Below are 20473 nucleotides of genomic sequence, written 5' to 3' on the forward strand. Positions count from 1 at the left end.
GAATTTAGGTATTAACCATGCTAATATGGTTGAAGTGTGCATTTATATTGTGTTAGATTTATCTAAAAGAAGAAAAAGGCATGGAGCTTTCCTGCCTAATCAGTGTATACTTTCTATCAACTACCCTGTAGATACAGTGTGAGATTTATGCTGCTTATGCGTGAGTCTGTGTATATAAATGTAATTTCTTTTTGCATATGGGAACTTTCATGTGTAGAGTGCAGTAATAAGACAAAGTGTAATGATTTTAAACTGCAAGAGATTAGGCTTAGATTAGACATTTGGAAGAAATTCCTGACTGTGAGAGCAGTAAGGCACTGGAACAAGCTAGCCGCTCAGAGAAGACATGACTGCCCCATCCCTGGAAGCATTCGAGGTCAAACTGGATGGAGCTTTGAGCAGCCTGATGTAGTGCAAGGTGCCCCTGCCCATGGCAGGCTGTTGGAGCTAGATGGTTTAAATCATTCTTTGATTCTAAACTATTTCTCTCTTTTTTCCTTTTTCCAACTGAGTAGTATTGAATTTCATGAAGATAAAATCACAGAAGATCCTGTTGAAAGAAAGATGAGATATCTTGAGTTTGCTTGTGTTTAATTTAAGCGCTTGGTGTGAAAACCTGTCAAATTCATCCGTCAAATTGTCACCCAGAAGATATTAGTGATGGCTTATTTTGAGAGCAGAGATGAAATCCAAATTTCTTCTCACTTCAGGGTAAAATTGTTACGATGCATCTAATTCAGTTACAGCACACTGTTACTTTCATTTTCTGAGGTAAGAATCAACAGCGTTGTCTGTATTTGCCACTAAGTCTTGAAGATATTCAAGACTGAAGACTCTAAGCAATACCTTAATTGGGTTTATCATTTAAGTGCCATTTTACTCTGGTTCCACCTTTATTTGAGGATATTTTTATGTGAAGACCAACTTAAAACACAGAAATATTGTATCTAAGATGGATGAAGAAGTTGTTATATATTTCTCGGTTTTGCTTCACAACACATCTTGAGAAGTTCTGCAATTTATTGCTTCTCTCATACCGTTACTTTTAATGGGAACCTGGATTTTAGTTCCCACTGGTAAGTTCAAGAATTGGCTGTGACAAAAGAAGGACTTGCAGAGCTGGAGTTGATGTATGGTCAGTAAAATACTATTTGTCAAGGTATAGCTCAGGAAGGTCACTTTCGATGCTCTTTCATTACCATACCCTGCAATGTGCTGTATTTAGAACATGGCAGGCCATTACTCACAAGCACGCTGCGCGGAGGAAGGCCGATGTTTCACTGTGTCTCTAGGGTGATTGTAGTTGTGTTAGCTGGCGTACTGGATTCCCTGGAGCAGATGCTTAACAGAGCAGAGCATTTTCTGCTAAGTGTTCTGGGCTGGGATGTCCAAGCAGTAGCATAGCAGTTGTCAAATGTGTATTCCTTCTGGGTATTAGTAGCTGTACCTTTGTCTCTTCAAGGACAGAACTATTATTGCTATATTACATTCACGTATATCCTTCCTTCCCTTAGTACACAGAAATTGAAGATCTATAAGGACTTCCTTATTACATGTGTCTCTTTTTGAAACCGTGTTTGAATTAGGAAAGCAACACAAGGACTGGATTTCTTTTTTTAAACTCATTATCTAGAGCCCTTATCAGCACTGATACGGGACTCTGATGCATTAGCCTTCGAGGATGAAATTCTCCAAGCCTGCTTTTTACAGAAAACAATTTTGTTTTAAAGCATTTAAAGTGTGAAAACGTTTCTGTTGTTTCTGTTTATAGAAACGAGTCACCTTTGACCAGAAATGGAAAAATTCAGTGTGGAAGATAATGGTTCAACAAAAAAAAATCTGTGTGCTGTCACTGCCATGACTTTGACAGCAAAATTTGTAACTTTTATGTTTGTTTTTTTTTTTTATCTTTTATCTTTTTTTTCAACTAAGTTGTTGGAGAAAACTTTTTGATTTAATTGAGCCAGATTGAATTTAGTCAGAAAGCAAAATTTATTTTTTCTGTGGAGAGTTCTGATTTGATAAAATGTTTCTCAATCAAAATGTGCTAAAGGTGAAAATATTACAGCTTTGTCAAAAAACTGTAAATATTTTACTTTACAAATTGGTACGGCGGGTTGGTGCTGATACTGCTCTCCTGGGAGTTAGGGACTTCAGTGGCCTTGAAGACCATAAAATGTGGCTGAAGATTCTTTGTCCTCACCTGAAGAACAAAAGATTGGGAGTGGATTTTGGCCCTGTTGTTCTTTCTTTGGAAAGGATTCCAGGAAATGATAAAGCTGGCAGGAAAATTTGTGTCTGAGTCCTGGCAACCATTTCTTCTGGCAGAATAAGGAGATAGACACAGTATCAGATCTTGTGGGATAAGGGGAAGAAGGTTGGAAGAAAGAAATAAGAACTGTGCTGGAGTCCCTGTTCCAGCAGGGACCACTACCTTATTTACCTCCAGTTTCTCTCTCTGATTGGCAGCAAGCAGTGGCTTCCATGGGTTTGGCATAGGCAGAATAGGAAGAAAAGAAAAATGCGCAATTAAATTTCACCATTGGCTAATGCCATGTGCCCTCTGTTAGTGGGATAGAAACGAGTCAAGCTTGTACTTCTGAGGGTACACTCAATCCCCTCGTCTAGGTCATCAATAAAGATTAAACAAGATGGGTCCCAGTACCGACCCCTGGGGGACACCACTTGAAACAGGTCACCAGCTGGACTTAACTCCATTAACCACTACCCGCTGGGCACGGCCCTCTAGCCACTTTCTTACCCAACGGAGTGTATACCTGTCCAGGCCACCGGCAGCCAGTTTCCCCAGAAGCAGCCTGTGAGAGACCGTGTCAAAGGTTTTGCTGAAGTCTAGGTAGACTACATCAACAGCCCTTCCCTCATCCACCAGTCTGGTCACGCAGTCATAGAAAGAGATGAGGTTGGTCAAGCACAACCTGCCTTTTATGAACCTGTGCTGGCTGGGCCTGATCTCCTGGACACCACGCACATGCCGTGCGATCTCACCTAAGACAGTTTGCTTCATTACTTTCCCCGGTACTGAGGTCAGGGTAACAGGCCCCAGATTCTCCTTACAGCCCTCCTTGAAGATGGGAGTCACATCAGCAAGCCTCCAATCCTCTGGGACCTCTCCAGTTAACCAGGAGTGCTAATAGATGGCCGAGAGTGGCTCGGCAATCACCCCTGCCAGCTCCCTCAGCACCCAAGGGTGTAGGCCATCTAGTCCCATGGACTTGTGACAGTCCAGATGGAGGACCATATATATTCCATACATATTCTAATCTGTGGCTGAGTCTAAACCATGCGATTTCTTGAGAACTTTTCCAAGCCCTGAGCTCCTAACATTCGTTCTTTAATACAAGAAAATGGCCTGGCCATGCTAATTCTTTCATTTTTCTTTGCAATTAAGATGTTTCGGATGTCGTGTGAAGCATGTCTGACTTCTCAGAGATGTCAGAATCACAGTAGGATGACTTTGATTGTTTACACTCTAGCTTATAACAGTCCGAAGATGAATTCCCAAACCAACCTGTAGCTGTTTAAAACCTGTGGAAGAATAACGCGTAGCAAACATGGACTGCTGAATTAGTCAGTTTTGCTCATTGTTATATTTTTTTCTCGTGTCATATTCATTAAAACATGTTTCTTAACATGTCCTTGCACCATTCAGAAATGAATGTGATTGCAAATTATCTCTTGGTTTTTGACAACATACCTTCCTCTTGTTCCAACAACAAAACTAGAGATGGTTTTGGATTATTTATTTATTCTGTGAAATGACTTTGAACCTCTTCACATTGCCTATTTTCTGTCCACAGTGAAAGACAGATGATCTTGATGCAGATACATCTCAAAGTTGGAGTGTACAGTACGCCTTGATCAACTGCTGGGCCTGCCTTTGTGCCTGGATATTTACAGTCTATCACTGTCCAGGGGATATAGCAACAAAACCTTGCCATTAGAGAGCCTTCAAGCTGTGAAGGCACCTTGCATGGAGGCAGCTGCCCAGAGGAGCCTTCATGAGAATGCCTGCCCTGGGCATGGCAGGATTGTAAGATCTGAGATAAAGGCTTCAACACCGTTGCTAACTGGAGAAATACTCTTCCCAATAGTTGCTCAATCCAGATTTCAGCATCCATTCCAGCTATTGATAATTTTATCCTTAGTATAGCTTTAATTAACTGTGTTGTACATCGTAGTAGATCTACCTTGTTAAACATGCTGCTCTTTGTTTCAGGGGGAATACTATAAGAGACAGATAAAATAATTTTGTTACATAGTAGGCAATGGCTCTCCATTTGTTAAATTTGCCAGCTGCTGTGGGATACCTTCCTGGGATGGAAGGTATCATATAAATACAAAAAAGTGTTAGTATTTACCCTGAATGACTCTATCTCCTCCCCCCTCCCCCTCTATTTTTTATTTATTTTTTTAATATACTTGTATGGGAACTGCTGAATCATGGCCTGAACCTCTGATTGATCACCTGAGTTGAGCAATGAGTCAGCCACGGGATCACAGGTGAAGGCAATTCACCTGTGCTGCCGGAAGGGGTGGAGCCTGGCTGCACCTCTCCTAGACCCATTTAAGAGCTGATCAGCAGTTGGTAAGGCTTTTTTCTGAAGGTCCCTCTTCTGGAGTTTTGCAGTGAGCTCAGGATGTGGGTAAGCTTTCTATCTGTTCTCTTTTTGTTATTATAATCTGCCTTGCCAAACTGTCTTGCTTATTTCATAATTATAACATCTTTATATTCATTGACTATACAATACTTCTTTTTTCTTTCTTTCCTGTATTTTGTTCTCTATTTGGATGGTTTCTTCAAGGGCCCAGATGGAACTACAATCATAAGTTCTTTACACTCGAGTATCAACAGCCCTCATGTTTTTCTGACCTTTGTCAGGCAGTTATTTACCTGACCTGCTCTGCTTGTTATTCAATCTTTCTGTCTTCTGGAACTAATTCTGTGGCAATTTCAACTTCAAATGCTTTTCACTCTAGCTGAGTTTAAGCATGTTAATTTGGATCACAGTGCTTAGTGAGTCTAGTTTGTCTTCTTGTACTCAATAGATTTACTGTCTTTCTCCATGTCCAAGGATTAATTACAAACAGCTGAAATAGAAATTCTTGAAGAAAGACTAATCCTGATGTGGATGCATGGAAGAGAGATATGAGGCAGCAGTCCAGTAAACCACAAGCTTGAAGCTTAGTTGCACTTAAATGCCATAATTTGTGGAGCCAACTCAAGCTATCAATCGGAATCCTGTCAGACTAAACAAGTCTGAAATTTGAAAAAGTTTGCTTTATTTGGCATTTAATTTTCCCTTGGCATCTAAATCTTAGCTTTAATTAGAATTTCTCATGCAAAAAGGATTACTTTGAAGTCCAGTTTTGAGAGGTATTGTGTGTAGTGGTTTGATCTTTGAGAAGTTTCAGCTCCATCTTGCAGACATAAGAATGAACAACAGCATGAGTAGAGTCAGTCATTCCCAGAAGGATCGCTAGAACCATGTCTCTCATCGGTTTACAAAGAATCACTTCCTTATTTCTTTAAGTAAGAACAAAGGAAATCCACCTGTGGATGTCAGAGGGCTTAGCATTTCTTTTTAAAAGATACTGAAAAAATATTAGTGGTAAAATATACCATTGTTAAGTAACTATGGATCTAAGTAGATTCCCAATACTTCAAAGACACTATATAGTATTTATTAAACCAATGCTTAGGGCAGAGGTTGCAAGATTAGCAAAAAAAAAAATCCATAATCAATCAAATATCAACATAGAACATATCAAGGTAATTGTAAAGGCAAAAAAATGTATTAAATGGATCACATCAACAAGGTAATAGAGATATCTAATGAACAAAGGAGCAAAAACAGATGCGTAGCTGTTAAGGTCTCTAAAATATGTGCCATTTGGTTGATTTGAGTACGCAGTATACAAAGCAATGTCAAGAACTATAGTTTGCTTTCTAACAGATTCATAACTGGTAGGTCACAGAGAGTAAGTCAATAGATGAACTTGAAAAATAAAGCACCAAGAAGCCAAGAGACAAGAACAAGACAGCAGCTAATAATAATCTCTTGTTTTTACTGGGCATCTTTAAAGGGGAAGTAGAACGCACCAAGTCAAAGAGTTAAACGGAAATATGGTACTTCAACAAGTAATGGGAACAAAAGATGAAATAATAATCAATATATAGTGTCCAGAAATTTACATAAGGCTATCAAACCATATATTATAATATAAAAGACAAAAATATAATTCTATATTATATAGGCACTTCTGTGTATGTGTGTCCCTCCACTGAAGTACATTCTTTCTGTTCTGAAACAATGTTCATTTCATCGTAACATATTAATCATGCCTTCAGGATAATAAATGCCTAAGTAAAATTTATTTTGAAATCTCAGCCTCCAATTTAAGAGGTTCCTCTACAATCTTTAACATTTCTAGATTGTCTCTAGGTGTACATTGTCATACTTGAAAGTTTCATGTCTGTAGCTGAACTTCCATCATCTTCAAAACAATTAGTAAAAGAATTAATGGTGGTTGTTACTCAACTTCATCTTTAGCATCCAGCTCTAATGCTCAAGCTTCTTTGCTCAACTGTCAAATCATAGGTATCTGGGCTAATTCACAGGTGGACAAACATATGCCTTGCTATCACCAAGAAGTAACTGTTCAAAAGCTGTAGGTTTGCGGGCTTTTCTAAGGTACAGGGATATGCTACGCTTTGTCAGATTGAATTTGGTTTGAATTGACTGCAGCAAGGAGGTAAAATATTCTATTTAGAAGCACTGTAAGTTGAAAAAGAAAGAAAAAATAGGAAAAAGCTATGTGATTGTGTAAGTAAATACTATTACAAAGTAAATTTCACAAGAATGGGAGAATTGAATGGAACAAATATGCTCTGGACAGAATCAATAAAAAAATCAATATTTTCTTAGCAATTGGGAGTGCAAAGCTCTTTATGTTAGTGATATGTCTTTTAAATGTTGGAGGTGTTATATATAGGTGCGTCAGGTTAAATCAATATGGACAGAATATAGACCAGAAAAGAAACTAAAACAAGCCATGTAACATATCCTAAAGTCTGTGAGCATACATTGTGTATTTACACTGATTACTGTTTTCTTCAGGTGCTACAACATTTCTGTCTAGGTTTCTGACCATTAATTGTAATCTCTAAATCCTTTAAAGGTAACATTACTTTCTTATTGCAGGTGGAAGTTCTTCACTCAATTCACTGTTTACTTTGGAAGTACCCTGTTTGGAAACTGGACTGCTGAACACCAGGACTACTACAAGCGTTCATGATGAGAAATGTTAGAATTGTATAAAGTCATGCTATTTGAATTAATTCTTCTAATATTTGTGGGAATACTTAGTGTTGGCAATAGTAAAACCCTAAAATGAAAATTTATGAGGCCACCTAAGGCCAGCTGTGCTTTCATATTTATTGGAAAGTTCTTTCTCCTCCTTGGTTAAGCAGCACACATCAAACGGCAGTTTCATATTTGGCCATTTCTTGTGCCCTGGGGCCATAGGTGCCTGTTGCACTTCACGCTGATAAGCAAAATAAGGGCTGTAACAAGTAATAAAAAACTCTGCAAACTCATTGACTGTAACTCTGAATACCTGCTTCCCAATGAGAAGGGGAGTACTTTCAATTTTTTTATAGTCACAGCTAGCCAAAAACGCAATTATTTTTACAATACCTTCTGACCAAAGCAGCCTATAAGAGAATGAAGAATCCAAGGAGAATGCCTTCACGTTTCTGTGATTTTCATCATGTTTCAGTGCTTCTGAAGAGCTCGGCGTTACAAAAGTGACACCATTGAGGTGCTGTGAGGTAAGAAATGCCTATACCACACTTGGTGCCATTCCCGTTATTTTCGGTCAGTCGAGCATCCACATGGTGAGCAATGTATTGATGCTTGAATGCTGAGCTGTATGTTTGAAGATGGAATTTAATTGATGCAGGGTCAGTTGCTGGGCAGCAGCAATGCTTTGTACCTAGTCTGTGTTGCTCAACATCTTGGCAGAAATACAGCTGTGCATTTAATACGTGGCTGACCACTCGTGTCCATCTGCGTGGCTCTTGGCCATGTGGATGGGGCTACTGGTCAGCAAGAAGGAAGCAGAGCTGGGTTTGAACAAGGGGGCAGCAGGGGGGGTCTGAGTGCTGATTCAGGCTAGCTAAGGGAGTGGTCAAGGGGAGACAGAGACAGGTTCCTGGCAGCAAAAGCATAAGAGGCCACTGGTGCCAGTGACTGTGAAGGAAATCCCTGACAGTGCCCTCCATCACTGACTGCCCACACTGCCCACCTGGGGTGTGGGTATAGGGCAAGAGCGTGCTCAGCCCTGGGAGTGAGCATCAGGCTGGGAAGCGAGCTCCTCCAGCTGTCCATTATTTACAATAACCATACTTAAAAACGTCATCTTTTTGCACTTCTAAGGGTGGCAGTGGGGCCAGTCAGGCTGAATAATGGGATGGGCGTTTGCTGGGGGCTAGTGCAGCGGTTCAATATGCTGCTGGGACTGGCAGGCTGGGAGCAGAGAAGGGCTGGCTCACCCAGTGGATCTTTAAACGCCGGCGCTGCAGATGCTCCATGGGATGAGCTGTGCATGTGCCAGTCCTGCGTGGAGCGACTGTGCAGACAGAAGGGAGACACTCTCAGCTGAACCTCAAACGTATGTAGTGGGAGGCAGGCTTGGGGAAGTGGGAGCTGTGCAGGGACACTAGAAGGGAGCCTTTATCTCCTGCTTTGTTTTCTAAAGTGTGCTTATGTACTTGTCTTTGAAGAAAGAAAAAAATCTGAGTTTGTTTTCATTCGTTCAATTCTGATCACTATTTTGTGCAGCTGACTCAGATCTCCACAAAGGAAAACATGGGAATTATGTGCCTTTCTGTCTAGATTTTTAAGGTGGATTTGGAGTTTAGCTTGATGGGAAAATCCTGGCTGTGCAAAAGCAGATGTAGCAGGTGATTGCTCATGCTGGTACTTGTCTCATCATCATGATCTAGTTGATTAAACCTTACTGTGACATGATCATTAATGTTTGGAAAATTTTAATGAAAAGAGAAATGTTAAGTGAAATCTTAAAGCAGATCTCACAGTTGTTATCCTTTTGGAGTCAATTAATGTAAAGTGACCTAAATGGCATGCTGTAGGGAGGCTTGTTGGTTATTTATATGTATGACTAGGAATATTTGAAAACATTCATGGAGAAAAGAGGATTTGCTTGTGCACTGCAAGTAGGTTACGATGCAGAAAACTGTAATGGGTGCTTCCTAGATAGGAGGAATTAGTGTGCTACTGTTCTTAAGCCCCTTATCTTATGTATCTGCGATCTCATAACTTAAAGTGCACAGAATTTAGGATAAAAGATTTCCTACTCAATCTTTGATAACTTGGCTGCACTCAGTGAATCCAGCTCTGAGATTTAAAGAAATATACCACAAAAACTGCCATCTTTTTCTATCAACTATCACACAAATTATACGAGTGTCAGAGAAACTTCAGCGTGGGGATAGAAGTTGTGGATGCTGTCTCACTGCAACAGGTCTTCTGGAGTAAATCAGAAGGAAAGAAATTGGAGCAAGCTTCTTGTAGAGCCCTTTTGGCTTTAAGCAATATGTAGATTGCTTAACCATTATTTAGCTTACAGGGGTTTGAGCCTGTAAGTCGTATCTCAAAATCAAATCATTCAGACGCATTGAGTGTGTCCTGGCACCAAACGAGATTTCTTTCTAATTGATTTTGCCTTTCTGATCACATTTTTTTAGGATGGCTGCTTGGGTTATGAAAGCTGTTAAACTTCAGAGAATATTTCCTAGGAAATCTGTTTTTTTTTCCTGTCATTATATACTCAGCATGTTTTGAACTACTTCACATTCTATGTTAGTTTTCTTGCCATAATGACAGCCTTGTAAGAACACGAGTATGTGCACATACACCTCAGTAAGGACATCAAGGGCTTCAAAGTTGAAATTTTTTTATATTGATTGCCTACACTGAGTCTAGGAATTTCAGAGGTTGCCAATTATTCTCTGCACGATGTTTTGTGTTTCCAGTGTGCAGGGGTGCAGGCTGCCAGAGAGGGTGAATCAGAAGCCCTGGGAAATCCCCACAAGTTTTTTGTAGTGTTGTACCTCTTATCTCAGATAGCAAACAGCTTCTTCTGAACCTATATTTTTAAAGAGTGCATAAGCAAGCTAGTGCTTGCCTGACCCAGCAGCTCTAGCTGGCCAAGCAGCAGTCCAAGCAGGATTCATGAAAATCAACTGATAGACAACTTACACATTGTACTTTATCAAAGCACTAGAAATAGATTTGTGAATTTTAGGTCTAGCCTGATAGAAAGCCCTTTGAACTGATAGTTATTTTGACATTTACCATACAAATTGGTAGAGTACTCTGAGGAGCTGCGAGGTTCAATGGACAAGGAAGACCAGAAGACTTGAATGCTGGGTGAGGATTTATGCCTGATGCCCACAAATGTTTGTATGCTACTATTGGCACAGCTGTGTTGCCAAAGAAATCACTGGTCAGGTGAAATGAAGTCCATGCTGATTGGCTGTTAATGTGTATAACTTAAAAAGCTGAAGGTAGTTTAGAGCTGATGGAGCAGTCGGAAGGAGTACCACTGAGCAGAGGTCCTTTTTGTGCTTGATAAGTTAATGCATGAAGAGGGGCATAATATCAGGTGAGAAGGAAATTTATTTTTGAATTATGAAGAGGGTAAAGTGTTTCCTTTGAACCTTCTGTAGACAATGATGCTTGTGATCAGCAAATTGTGCTTGTTTGTTTGTAACGCATACCTAGTTTCTTACATATCGTAATTTTTCCCACAACACTTTTTTTAGCTGAAAATTCTGCTGAAGTTCAAATAATGTAATTGATTGAACCTTTACTATGATAGAAGAACTTTCTTCATTGTACAGGAGACTGAGCGTTAGCAAATGAGTTAAAGGTCAAGGCAGCAGCAACAGAGAGCCCCTGCATTAGTGGCACTGACTGGGAAAGATCTTGTGACACTGCTGCAGGTTAGTACGAGTCAGTCACTCCTACAGAAGCTGACAAGGAAAGGCAGCTTGCCTTGCATGCCAGTGGGTTGCCAGATATGTCTGCAGTCTTTCCTCAGCAGTGCATAAGAGGGCAGAGTGGTGTTCTAGATAATGCATCAAGACCTTTAGATAACCCACTTGCAAAGGAACTATTTTATGTTCACTGATAAATGCTGTGGAACTGCTTTTTAATGTTATCATTAGCTCAGTGGTGTTGTGTACACTACCTGATCATGAAGAAAAAACAAAAAAAAAACCAGAAATTAACTGCTTTTTTGGAATTGAGCGGACTGAAAAGTGTAGTATAGGCTCAAACTTGAGGCATGAGCAATGCTTTGCTAGACTTTCTTTCATTTGTTTGTTTTTGGAGACTGTCTGCTGCATATTAGTTCACCAGCTTGCTTATGTACTCTTTAAAAATATAGGTTCAGAAGGAGCTGTTTTCCCTCTGAGATAAGAGGTATCTCTTATCTCTACAAAAAACCTGTGGGGGCTTCCTGTGGCTTTCTGATTCAATGCAGAAAACAGGCTTACACCTAACCAACTTGAGAGCTTTTATTTTTTTTCCCTTTTTTCCTCCTCTCAGTTCATAAGAGGAAGCTGGCTTGTCCAAGAACGGATTTTCTCTTCTTGTAGCTTCTTACAGTGTTTCAAAAGTTGCAAAGGGGATACATGAGTTAGTTCAAATATAATTCATATCTAGGCATAAGCATGCAGACAGGAAGACCCACTATGGATGTGCTAAAACTTTCATTACATATTGTATGGTCTTGAGAAGTGGTCTGTGAAAGTTGTTTAGAGGAAAAAATGATTGTCAATGTAGTTGAAACAGGGGACCACATGGGATCTACTATGTTGTGGTCCTGATGCTTCTTCATATCACGATAAAGGTGCTTGCTTTTATGGGAGATGTTGCTTCCTCCAAAACTAGTGATGTTGGGAGATAAGTAAGGCTTTTTTTGAGAGACAGAGAAGTCACTATCCCCACCAAATGTGTCACCAAATGCTCTATTATTTATAAGACTCTGAGTCCCTGGGTTGCTGTAATTGCTCTCTAATTATGTCCATATCACAGTTTCTTATCAGTTTGTCATTGCTGCTCAAATCTTCCCTTGAAATATGTCTTCAGTACTGTAGTAACTTGTTAATCTCAAATACATTTGCCAGTTACAATTGTTCTTCTGAAGCAAGTTCATTTTTCTAGCATTGCCACCCTACAGCACCTGGAGGAAAAGCAACAAGATTGGTTAATACTTTTTTGTCTTTCAATAAGTAATTGAAATAACCTTTAATTTTACTTATGTTCTAGCACCCTATTTTTTAATTCTATGTTTTGTGATGTTGCATTCCTGGCATCCTGAAATATTTTAGGTGGGAAGGTTGGCTGTCAAGTCTCGCCTCCTCCTTTAAGAGTGGATATCTTCAATATTTTGAAATTTTCTGTAGATGATGATTGTGCTACCTCCCTATTTTAGTGCTTCACAGATCTCATTGAACATTTTGCCAGCTGCAATTTGTCAAACAAACTGAAGCGAGGAATTGAGTGCTGCAGAGTTCGTAAGAATATCACTGATATTTGAATTTAGTGGATAAAGAATTGCAAAGCAATGTTGCACGTGCTTTACTTTCTGTATTCTTTCCCTGAGCATCTGCTGCCCTATGTCATGTGTAAGGCATGGGAGCTGCTGGAGCTCTGCTCTGATTCATTTTAGTAGTTCTCACATATCTGAGCTTACATGAGAAAATAATGAATATGGCATCCAAAAAGTGGAGATTAGCCTGAAGTTGTCCCTTTTACCCATGACCAAAATTTCTAACAAATTTCCCAAGTTGGTTCAAAGTGTCTCTGGTATCAGGCATTCTATTAACAATATCCTGCGAAGTCATCAGGGAAATGTAGGCAACGAATTCTCTGGTAAAACTGCAGGCCAGTTTTACTCAGCCAGTAAAAGTGAAAGTGATGCATAACTGAATTGTAGCTAGTAGAGAAGATTTGTTCATTACATTTCCTTCATCGTTCACGTGAACGATTCATAGTAAGTTGCAGAATAAAAATACAAATAGCAGGTGATTTGGCAGCAATTGATAATTTTTTGGATAGTTTTTAAATTAGTGTTATAAGCTCTATAGAGAATTACTGAGCATCAACTTGATTAACTATTTAATTAAGAGGAATCATAATTTTGAAATACGTCTTTGAAAAGCTGTTATTAGTTCTCAATTTTTTTCTTTATTTATTGCAGAAGACATAAAGATAAGCCAATGTTTCCATGGGATCTCCTGTAAGTTGCAGGACACAACTTGCAAAGCAGCTCTTGCACGCAGACCCCTGGGCAGCATCTGTGTAGGTCTCCTTGAGAAACGAAGCAGTGCAGTGAAAGGACTTCTGATGTTAGAGGCAGTGAGTAAGACCAGAAGTGGCTGGTGAAGGATTCCCTCTCCGGATTATCAAAAGTAAGGAAGAAAATATATATATATATATTTTTTTTTCAAATAAAATACAACCAGTTAACTTTCCAGTAGCCAAAGTATGCATTCAAACCCTTTGACACGTCAGGCTGGGTTGTTCTGACAAAGATCAGAATTTCAAAATGCAGTTACTTATGGAAATGCAATAACAGTCCTCACCATGCTCACGATAAAAGTAGCAAGGTGTAGCAGTGCATTTATATGCCACTGCTATGGTGCACAAATGATTTTTTCCCTGAAGACTACGAAAGTCATCATCACAGTTTAACAGCATATGCTTTTTTAAACATTTTCTAACTCTCTGAAAAACATGCTCTGAAATTTTTGCCTCGTTCTCCTGTGCTAGCAGTAGTCTGTTCCCTCGTGGGCAAAACAAATATGCACTGAGATGTGATTGTTCAGATAATTTTGATGCAGCACCAGCATTGATTGTGTTTGTTCAGTTTGCTGCCTCCCTAGGCACGCAAAGCTTGTGCTGGTGTTTGGGTTGTATGTGAGCACAGCATCTGATCATTTAGAAGGGGTTTATGAATAATGGAATAATGTGGTGGGAGTCTCCAGGATGAAGGAGTGTACAAGCATGCAAGAGGTGAGAAGGGGAAGGTGGACTGAGCCCCAGCTCAGCTGAGTATTAACAGCTTCCTGGGGTGGGCTTCTATTTACTTGTTTTTCAACTCAAAGGCTCAAAGGACTGGATATCTAGACACATGAGTATGCCTACCTTGATGAGCAATTAATAGGTTTATTCTCAAGATACTGACAACTTATAAATAGCAACTTAGTTTTTTTTGCTGATTTTCTCTCTTTGGGTTTTTTGTTTGTTTTGTTTTTCCTAATGCCTCACATGAATGTGGTTTGACAGGTTGCAAGTACAAGAAGTTTAAGTACAGATAGCTAAGACCTGAAAAAAAAAAAAAAAGGATCATTATAAACATGAGACCTTGAGGCCATCTAGACAAACTAATGGGATCTCGTGCCAGGGAGACAGTTGGCATTATTTCCATCTCTGCAAATAGCCAATATTTGTGGCACACAAACGTGCCTTTGGTCATTTTCATCTCGCCCCAGGCTGGCACTTCTGCACTGAATTATTCTGATGACACAGCACAGAATTTTCCCAAATGAGCCTTGGAGTGAAGTAAGAAATGTTTTTCTTAGCTGTCTGTCCAGTTCAGTAATAGCCCAGAAATGCATTCTACAATGGCATTAGTCAGATATAAATTTTCCTGCAGCAAAAATGCTCAGTCTCTTTTTCCCCCACAAGTTTTCAAATCTGCTTTTTTTCCCCTAATATCACAAGTGAGCTGATGCAGGACTTTTACAAAAGAAAAAAAAAATCTCCTTGGATATTCAAACAAATCTTGATGGATAATTGCATACCCAGTTACAACTTCTATCTTCAAGAAAAATACTCAGACTGCAGTTGTTCCTTCTTTCTCTTCTCCCCTAATTTTCTGTTCCCTTTTTTTGCCTTTCTCCACCTGCTTTGTATCACCTCTGTTTTGCACTGTATGGCTATGACTTCTGTATGGGTCTGCAAGTCAAGCACCGTGTGAACTAAGGATATCTATCTGGATGAGTGCTAGCCTAGATCTGGCCAGCAATGTTCAACCGCCTCTGATAGTTGACCTGTTGTGAGGGGCTCTGGCAGTTCCTCTCCTCGTCTGTTGCTTTTGGATGACCTGCATCACATTCAGAGTTCAGCTTACTAAGCTAACTATCATTTCAATCTGCACTGTAAATGTGTGCTGGAGTGCTCCTGGTATGAACAGATTGGAGTGAACTGTGGAAGAAGAGTGTCACCTGGAGACTGATAGGAAAATTAACTCAGCGATTTGACTCTCTGCAGATCAAGTTAATTTCTACTTACACTGCATTTATAATACAGTCAACCAAAATAAGCTAAGTTGTTTTGCTTTTATTTTTTTAATACCTGAAATAACTAACAGTATTTTCTATAATTGCTTATTATTCATGAAGTATCTGACCATTACTTGCTCAGCTATTTTTGCCACATGGCAACCGTCTTCTATTTGTTGATTCAAGATTTCATGCATACAAGATATTCATTAAACCCCGCATTTTGTTGTCATTTTAAACCAGACGATACTTTTTAGTGAAACAACATCTTCCAGTGAATTACAAGCAACTTGGCAACTGTTACCTGGTGGCTGCTTTGATGAACGAGCTGTCTCTATAGGAAATGCTGGCTAACATGTCGATTGCCTGAATATTATTTGTTGTTTTCCTTTAATTTTCAAGCTGCAATTGTGTGGATGTAACGACATTTGATTTAGTAAAATCAAAGTCGTCTTTAGGAGCCTGTGTAGTGTGTGAGCACAGAGAAGCTTCTATGCTGTTAATTCACTCTCTTGCTAGCTCACATTAATCCTCTATGTAAGCGAGCCTTTACTTAAGCTCATTTCACTGTAAATCATTTCTACAAGATGAGCTTGCTTCAGTGATCAAGATCAGAGCATAAATAAGGTTTTAGATACTCTTGTATCCACATAATGCAGATCGCATCACTGTTTCTGGATTTGATCAGTTATTTCTTACCTGTTGATAGAGACCTGCCCTCCCCTTTCCATTTTAATCATTTTTTCTGCCTTCTGCATTGCAATCTTTGTTAATCTCTCCAGCTGGCAAGCAGAAACAGATGGCTCTAATTACTTAGACATTATTTTATCACTAAAAATCAAATTTAAAAATCTCTCATAGAATAACATTCCCCATCTGTTAAGAGTTTAATTTTTATTTTTGGTGAAAGAGACCGAGTTTATTTTCATATCTGATGCCACCGCCTTTTGCCAGCTACTTGAGGGACAACTGTTAATAATTTATCTTTGATTTGCTTGCAGAGCTGTTAGTTGCCCTTCCAAGAAAGCCCTCCAAGCAGATATGAGGATGACAGCTTTTTGATGTCAGTCTCATCTCACATAAGGATACGACCTCACTGTGACTGATGCAAGTTGTCAGGTCCAACATTTTGTACAATCAAAATGCAAGTGATTGTAAAATTAACTTAGAACAAGCCAAACAAAGTCAGCACAGAGCAGGCGAGTGTGCCAGAAGCTGTCCGTGATGCAATTACTGGCATTTTTCAGACTGCTTGTTTGCATTTCTGCTTCTGAGTGGGACAGTCAGATCATTTATGGATGTAGTCTCTAAAATCTGCACTCAGGAAACAGTTGTGTCTTTATCGCAGTCCTTGTGATTCTTCTCAAGTTATCAAAAGGAGAAAGTAAAGCCAACCTAGGAGATAAATGAATAGGTGAAAGCATTTTACATGAGCTCTTGAAAACTTGTATCACCCATTAAAGAGTCAATATATTGCCTGAGCAAAATATCAAGTGTTCGTTCATTATCTCTTAACTCATGTCATTAGAGAATGAGCAAGATCGGCTTATACAAAACAGGCCATTCACCCTACTTCATGTAGCCATGACAATACAGAGTTTCTGTGAAGTACAATTTATCAGACTAGTTGTGCTGAGTCACGTGCAGCCTTGCATTTTCACAGCAGTGTGAAAAGCTGAGGAGAACTTCTTGCACCACGTCTTTAAGCTTTGTAATTTTGCAGGCTTCTCAACTGTGTGCTCAGGATTTCTAAGTTCACTGTTCATAAAATGAAAATATACAGACTGAATTAGAACAGAGCTTGTACCATTTTCCTGCTAAAAGAGGCTAACAAACTAAACATGATAAGACCACAATGATGATTGTACTGAATATGAGTTCTTGTTTAGTTGCTGTTCTGGTTACTGAGTCATCTGGAAAAAAATTGTAATAGTTACATTGTTTTTCTTGGGTTTGGAGTGGAAGGAATTTGAAAAATTCTGTTTTTCAAACATTTTTCTGTATTTTAATTTTATTCTTATTTTTCATGAGAAATTAAAATTACCAGAAAAAAAACATGCAGAGTTGTAATAACAAAATCAGTTTCTCAGTAGAGCGCATGACCAGAGCTTCCATTTTTTTTTTGTTTTTAAAATGTATTTCTAGTCCTAATCCTCATATAGTAAATATTTACATGGGAATTATATAGCTTGTTAATCAAAATTAACATAAATATCAGAGATGGTGTTGTGGGGAAAAGAGAAAAAGCTTCTACGGATATCCTAAATCCTTGATGATGCTTTTGTTTTCCTCCTGTTGATTTATTCTGTATTGAGAAAGGATCTGTAGTAGAAAAAGAATGCTTGTTAAAAAAAGTAGAGTTTAAATTCCCAGACTTACACGTGTTTAAATTGTCATTCTCAACCTTTTATTTTGTGGAATTATGTCAAATCGGTGAAATATGTGATTAGCTTTGGAATCATTTGTATCATTTTTGCCTCTTTTATTTAGGGGATTTTCACTAGTGTGATGAAATTGCTTTTGAAAAAAAGTATGTGTGCATATATATCAGCACATTTATCTTGTTAGATTTGTATTCCAGTGTTATAAATGGTTCTCCCTTTTCATCTTGCCATACAGCTGGATGCATGCCTTGTGCTGCTACATCAGGGCAGCACTGACAGATTGAATTAGTAGCCATCTTTTCATTCAGATCTCAATGTTGCTATCACCGAGGTTAACAGACTAGGAAAAAAAAATCGTTCCAGACACTTCTCTGTAGGCAGGATAACTTCTCCAAAGCTTGTGTTTTTCTAAACAGTGCCTCCCCTTGAGGCTTACTGATATCTCAGATTTTGAGTAACCCCCAGTATTTACTGCCTTCCACATTCCAGTCTATAAGCTTCAGTAGTTCACATTTTGTCCTGTCATCAAGAGTTTACAAACTATTAGCAGAGTTTACAAATTATGATGCTTTTCAGATTTTGACAGAGCTCTTCATAATAATGGAATAAATGGGGCCAAAGCATCCAACTTTGTTCTCTTTGGCAGAAAGAAAAGGAGGGCTCCCTTTGGGTGTTTCTCAAGTGAGTTTCTGTAGCAGTGAGTTCCCAGTATGAGGAAGTAAAGCTTAATGTGTATGACAGGCAAGTCCTACTTGCTCTGAAGCATATCATTCTGTACCATGTCCCTCTGCATAGGGGTAAATCCTGAGCATCACTAATAGGTAACAAGAAAAGGAAGAGAAAAGAGGAGTCACACATTCTCGCATGCTTTATCCTCTTTGGTGTGCACTGCCATGAATAAAGCAGGGTTCTGATTTGGTGCGCACACTGTTAAGAAGATGAGGTTTGAGGGAAGAGTGGAGTTTGTCATAGATATTCGTGTACTACAGTCCTGAAATGACCCAGGCTACTTGGCTATGGAAGCATGGACCCAATTGCTCTTGGTGTCATCAAACAGCCACCATTACTTTTTTCCACTGAACCACCTTACCTAATGCTGCTAGGTCTCATGCCTCATTTTAAGAGTGAATGCAACACAGAAACAATTTTTCTTGCTGCTTAACCGCTGGAAATGGCTATGACCTATCACTGCAGTCAGCATCAGAAGATGATCCCTTTCATTAGTTTCTTCTCCTACGTGAATGCTATCTTTGGTGCAGTGCCACTTTGCAGGAGGCTGTCCTTTTATGGTGGAATCTGACAGACCACTCAGAGATCTTGAATTCTGCTTTCAGCTTTGAAGCCATAGCTTTTGTACTGTTTAAGACACTGTTTTAGTCCTAGGGGCTTTGTTCCCACTGTTTCTGCTCCAGAGCCACTGTTTTATGGATGTTCAAGATGCGCTATGCATTTCACTATGCGGAGTGCCCCCAGGAGCACATCAGTAGCATCACGCAATTATCATGGTAATGCCTATGGCTAGAAAAGTGCTGTTATGCAAGGAAGAAGCTGTTGTATGTTCACCTCATAGGTAAGTGAGGAAGTAGCAGAAAGAAGAAAAAGCAGTGTGAGAAATTTTAGGAACTAGGAGCCAGCAACTGCAGAGAAAAAGCTGCTATCATCATTTCCAAGTGGCCCCTTCAATATATTTAGCTGGGCAATATTTATCATCCTGAAGCTTGTTTACCTGCCTTGATAAGTAAGAGTTGCGACCAGGCTAATGAGTCAGCATCTGCTCATCAATGATGTTGATGAGAGTGGAGTGGATTTGCTGTAGGCTGTTCTGTTACTTTGTTTAGCCAGCGGTTAGTCTGAATTGGTTTCAAAAAATACATAGGCTGTTAGTGGTGGTTGGTTGGTTTTTTTTTCTTCATGTTTTGGTGTCAAAGAACAATGAAAGAGTTGTCAAGACTACCTAATTTATTTGTACTCTCACAGGTATTGCTATTGCTGCTGTGTTGTTCCTCTGATCTCCTGCCTTTCCCATGACGATTTCCCAGTGTTTACATTATGGTAAGTCAGTTGTTCGCTTGTGTGTTTCCTTTAGGGGTTAAAAATGTAATGAAGGATACCTGAGGGAAACTTGATTTTAATTTGATAAAAGCTCAGAAGTGTCTCTGTGTTCAACATGCTAAGCAAGTGTTTCCAGGAATATGTGTACTGAATGTTCTCAGTTCTACTTTCCTTTGTTTTCCATCCAGGATTTGAGTGCAGGCACCCAGCCACATTCTGTGACCAAGTCAGAGATCCCAGACCACGTTCTTTACACGATAGGGACGTGCGTTCTTGTGATTGGCTCCATCGGCATCATAGGAAACCTCCTAGTTCTCTATGCATTTTACAGGTACCCGGATTTCTTTCCTTTCTCAACTTGCTTTGTAGTTTGTATGCATCTCTGTGAAGATATTCTGCATGGATTTCTTCTTGGGTTAGAACTTCAAGAAAAGGCTGTTGATGTCAGATGTATACACCTCATATATATCCATGCAGATCACCAATGTACTCTTGTATAAATTCCTTGTGTTTTGGGGATTCTAAAAAAATGTGGAAAAAAACACGTAGAAAATTGATTTAGTAATAATTCTAGATAAAATTTAAGGACATGTTTAATAATTTTGATAATAGAAACATCAGCCCCTCTGTTACAAAC

At 39.2% G+C, this 20473-nt stretch overlaps 1 protein-coding gene across 10 annotated transcripts in view; it reads left to right on the forward strand.

Moving 5' to 3' along the window:
- Positions 1 to 4617: 4617 nt before the first annotated feature.
- LOC116238039 (melanopsin-like) overlaps positions 4618 to 20473 on the forward strand; it is a 32557-nt gene continuing 16701 nt past the window's right edge. For 2 of the 10 annotated variants that reach the window (XR_016465864.1, XM_090138806.1), the window contains exons 1-5: positions 4618 to 4664; positions 7801 to 7852; positions 13315 to 13525; positions 19762 to 19836; positions 20025 to 20167. Coding sequence is in view for 8 of the 10 variants with exons in the window: in XM_090138806.1 (XP_089994932.1) it covers positions 19834 to 19836; positions 20025 to 20167 (146 nt within the window). In the remaining 2 variants the exon portion in view is untranslated. Of the gene's footprint in view, positions 4665 to 7223; positions 7326 to 7731; positions 7853 to 8586; positions 8695 to 10361; positions 10711 to 13314; positions 13526 to 16401; positions 19352 to 19761; positions 19837 to 20024; positions 20168 to 20473 lie in introns of those variants that run through there. The other 8 variants (XM_090138809.1, XM_090138808.1, XM_090138807.1 and 5 more) reach the window with 8 other exon arrangements.

This window comes from Phasianus colchicus, chromosome 4, assembly GCF_987193195.1.
Source record: "Phasianus colchicus chromosome 4, bPhaCol1.hap1.1, whole genome shotgun sequence".
NCBI lineage: Eukaryota > Metazoa > Chordata > Aves > Galliformes > Phasianidae > Phasianus > Phasianus colchicus.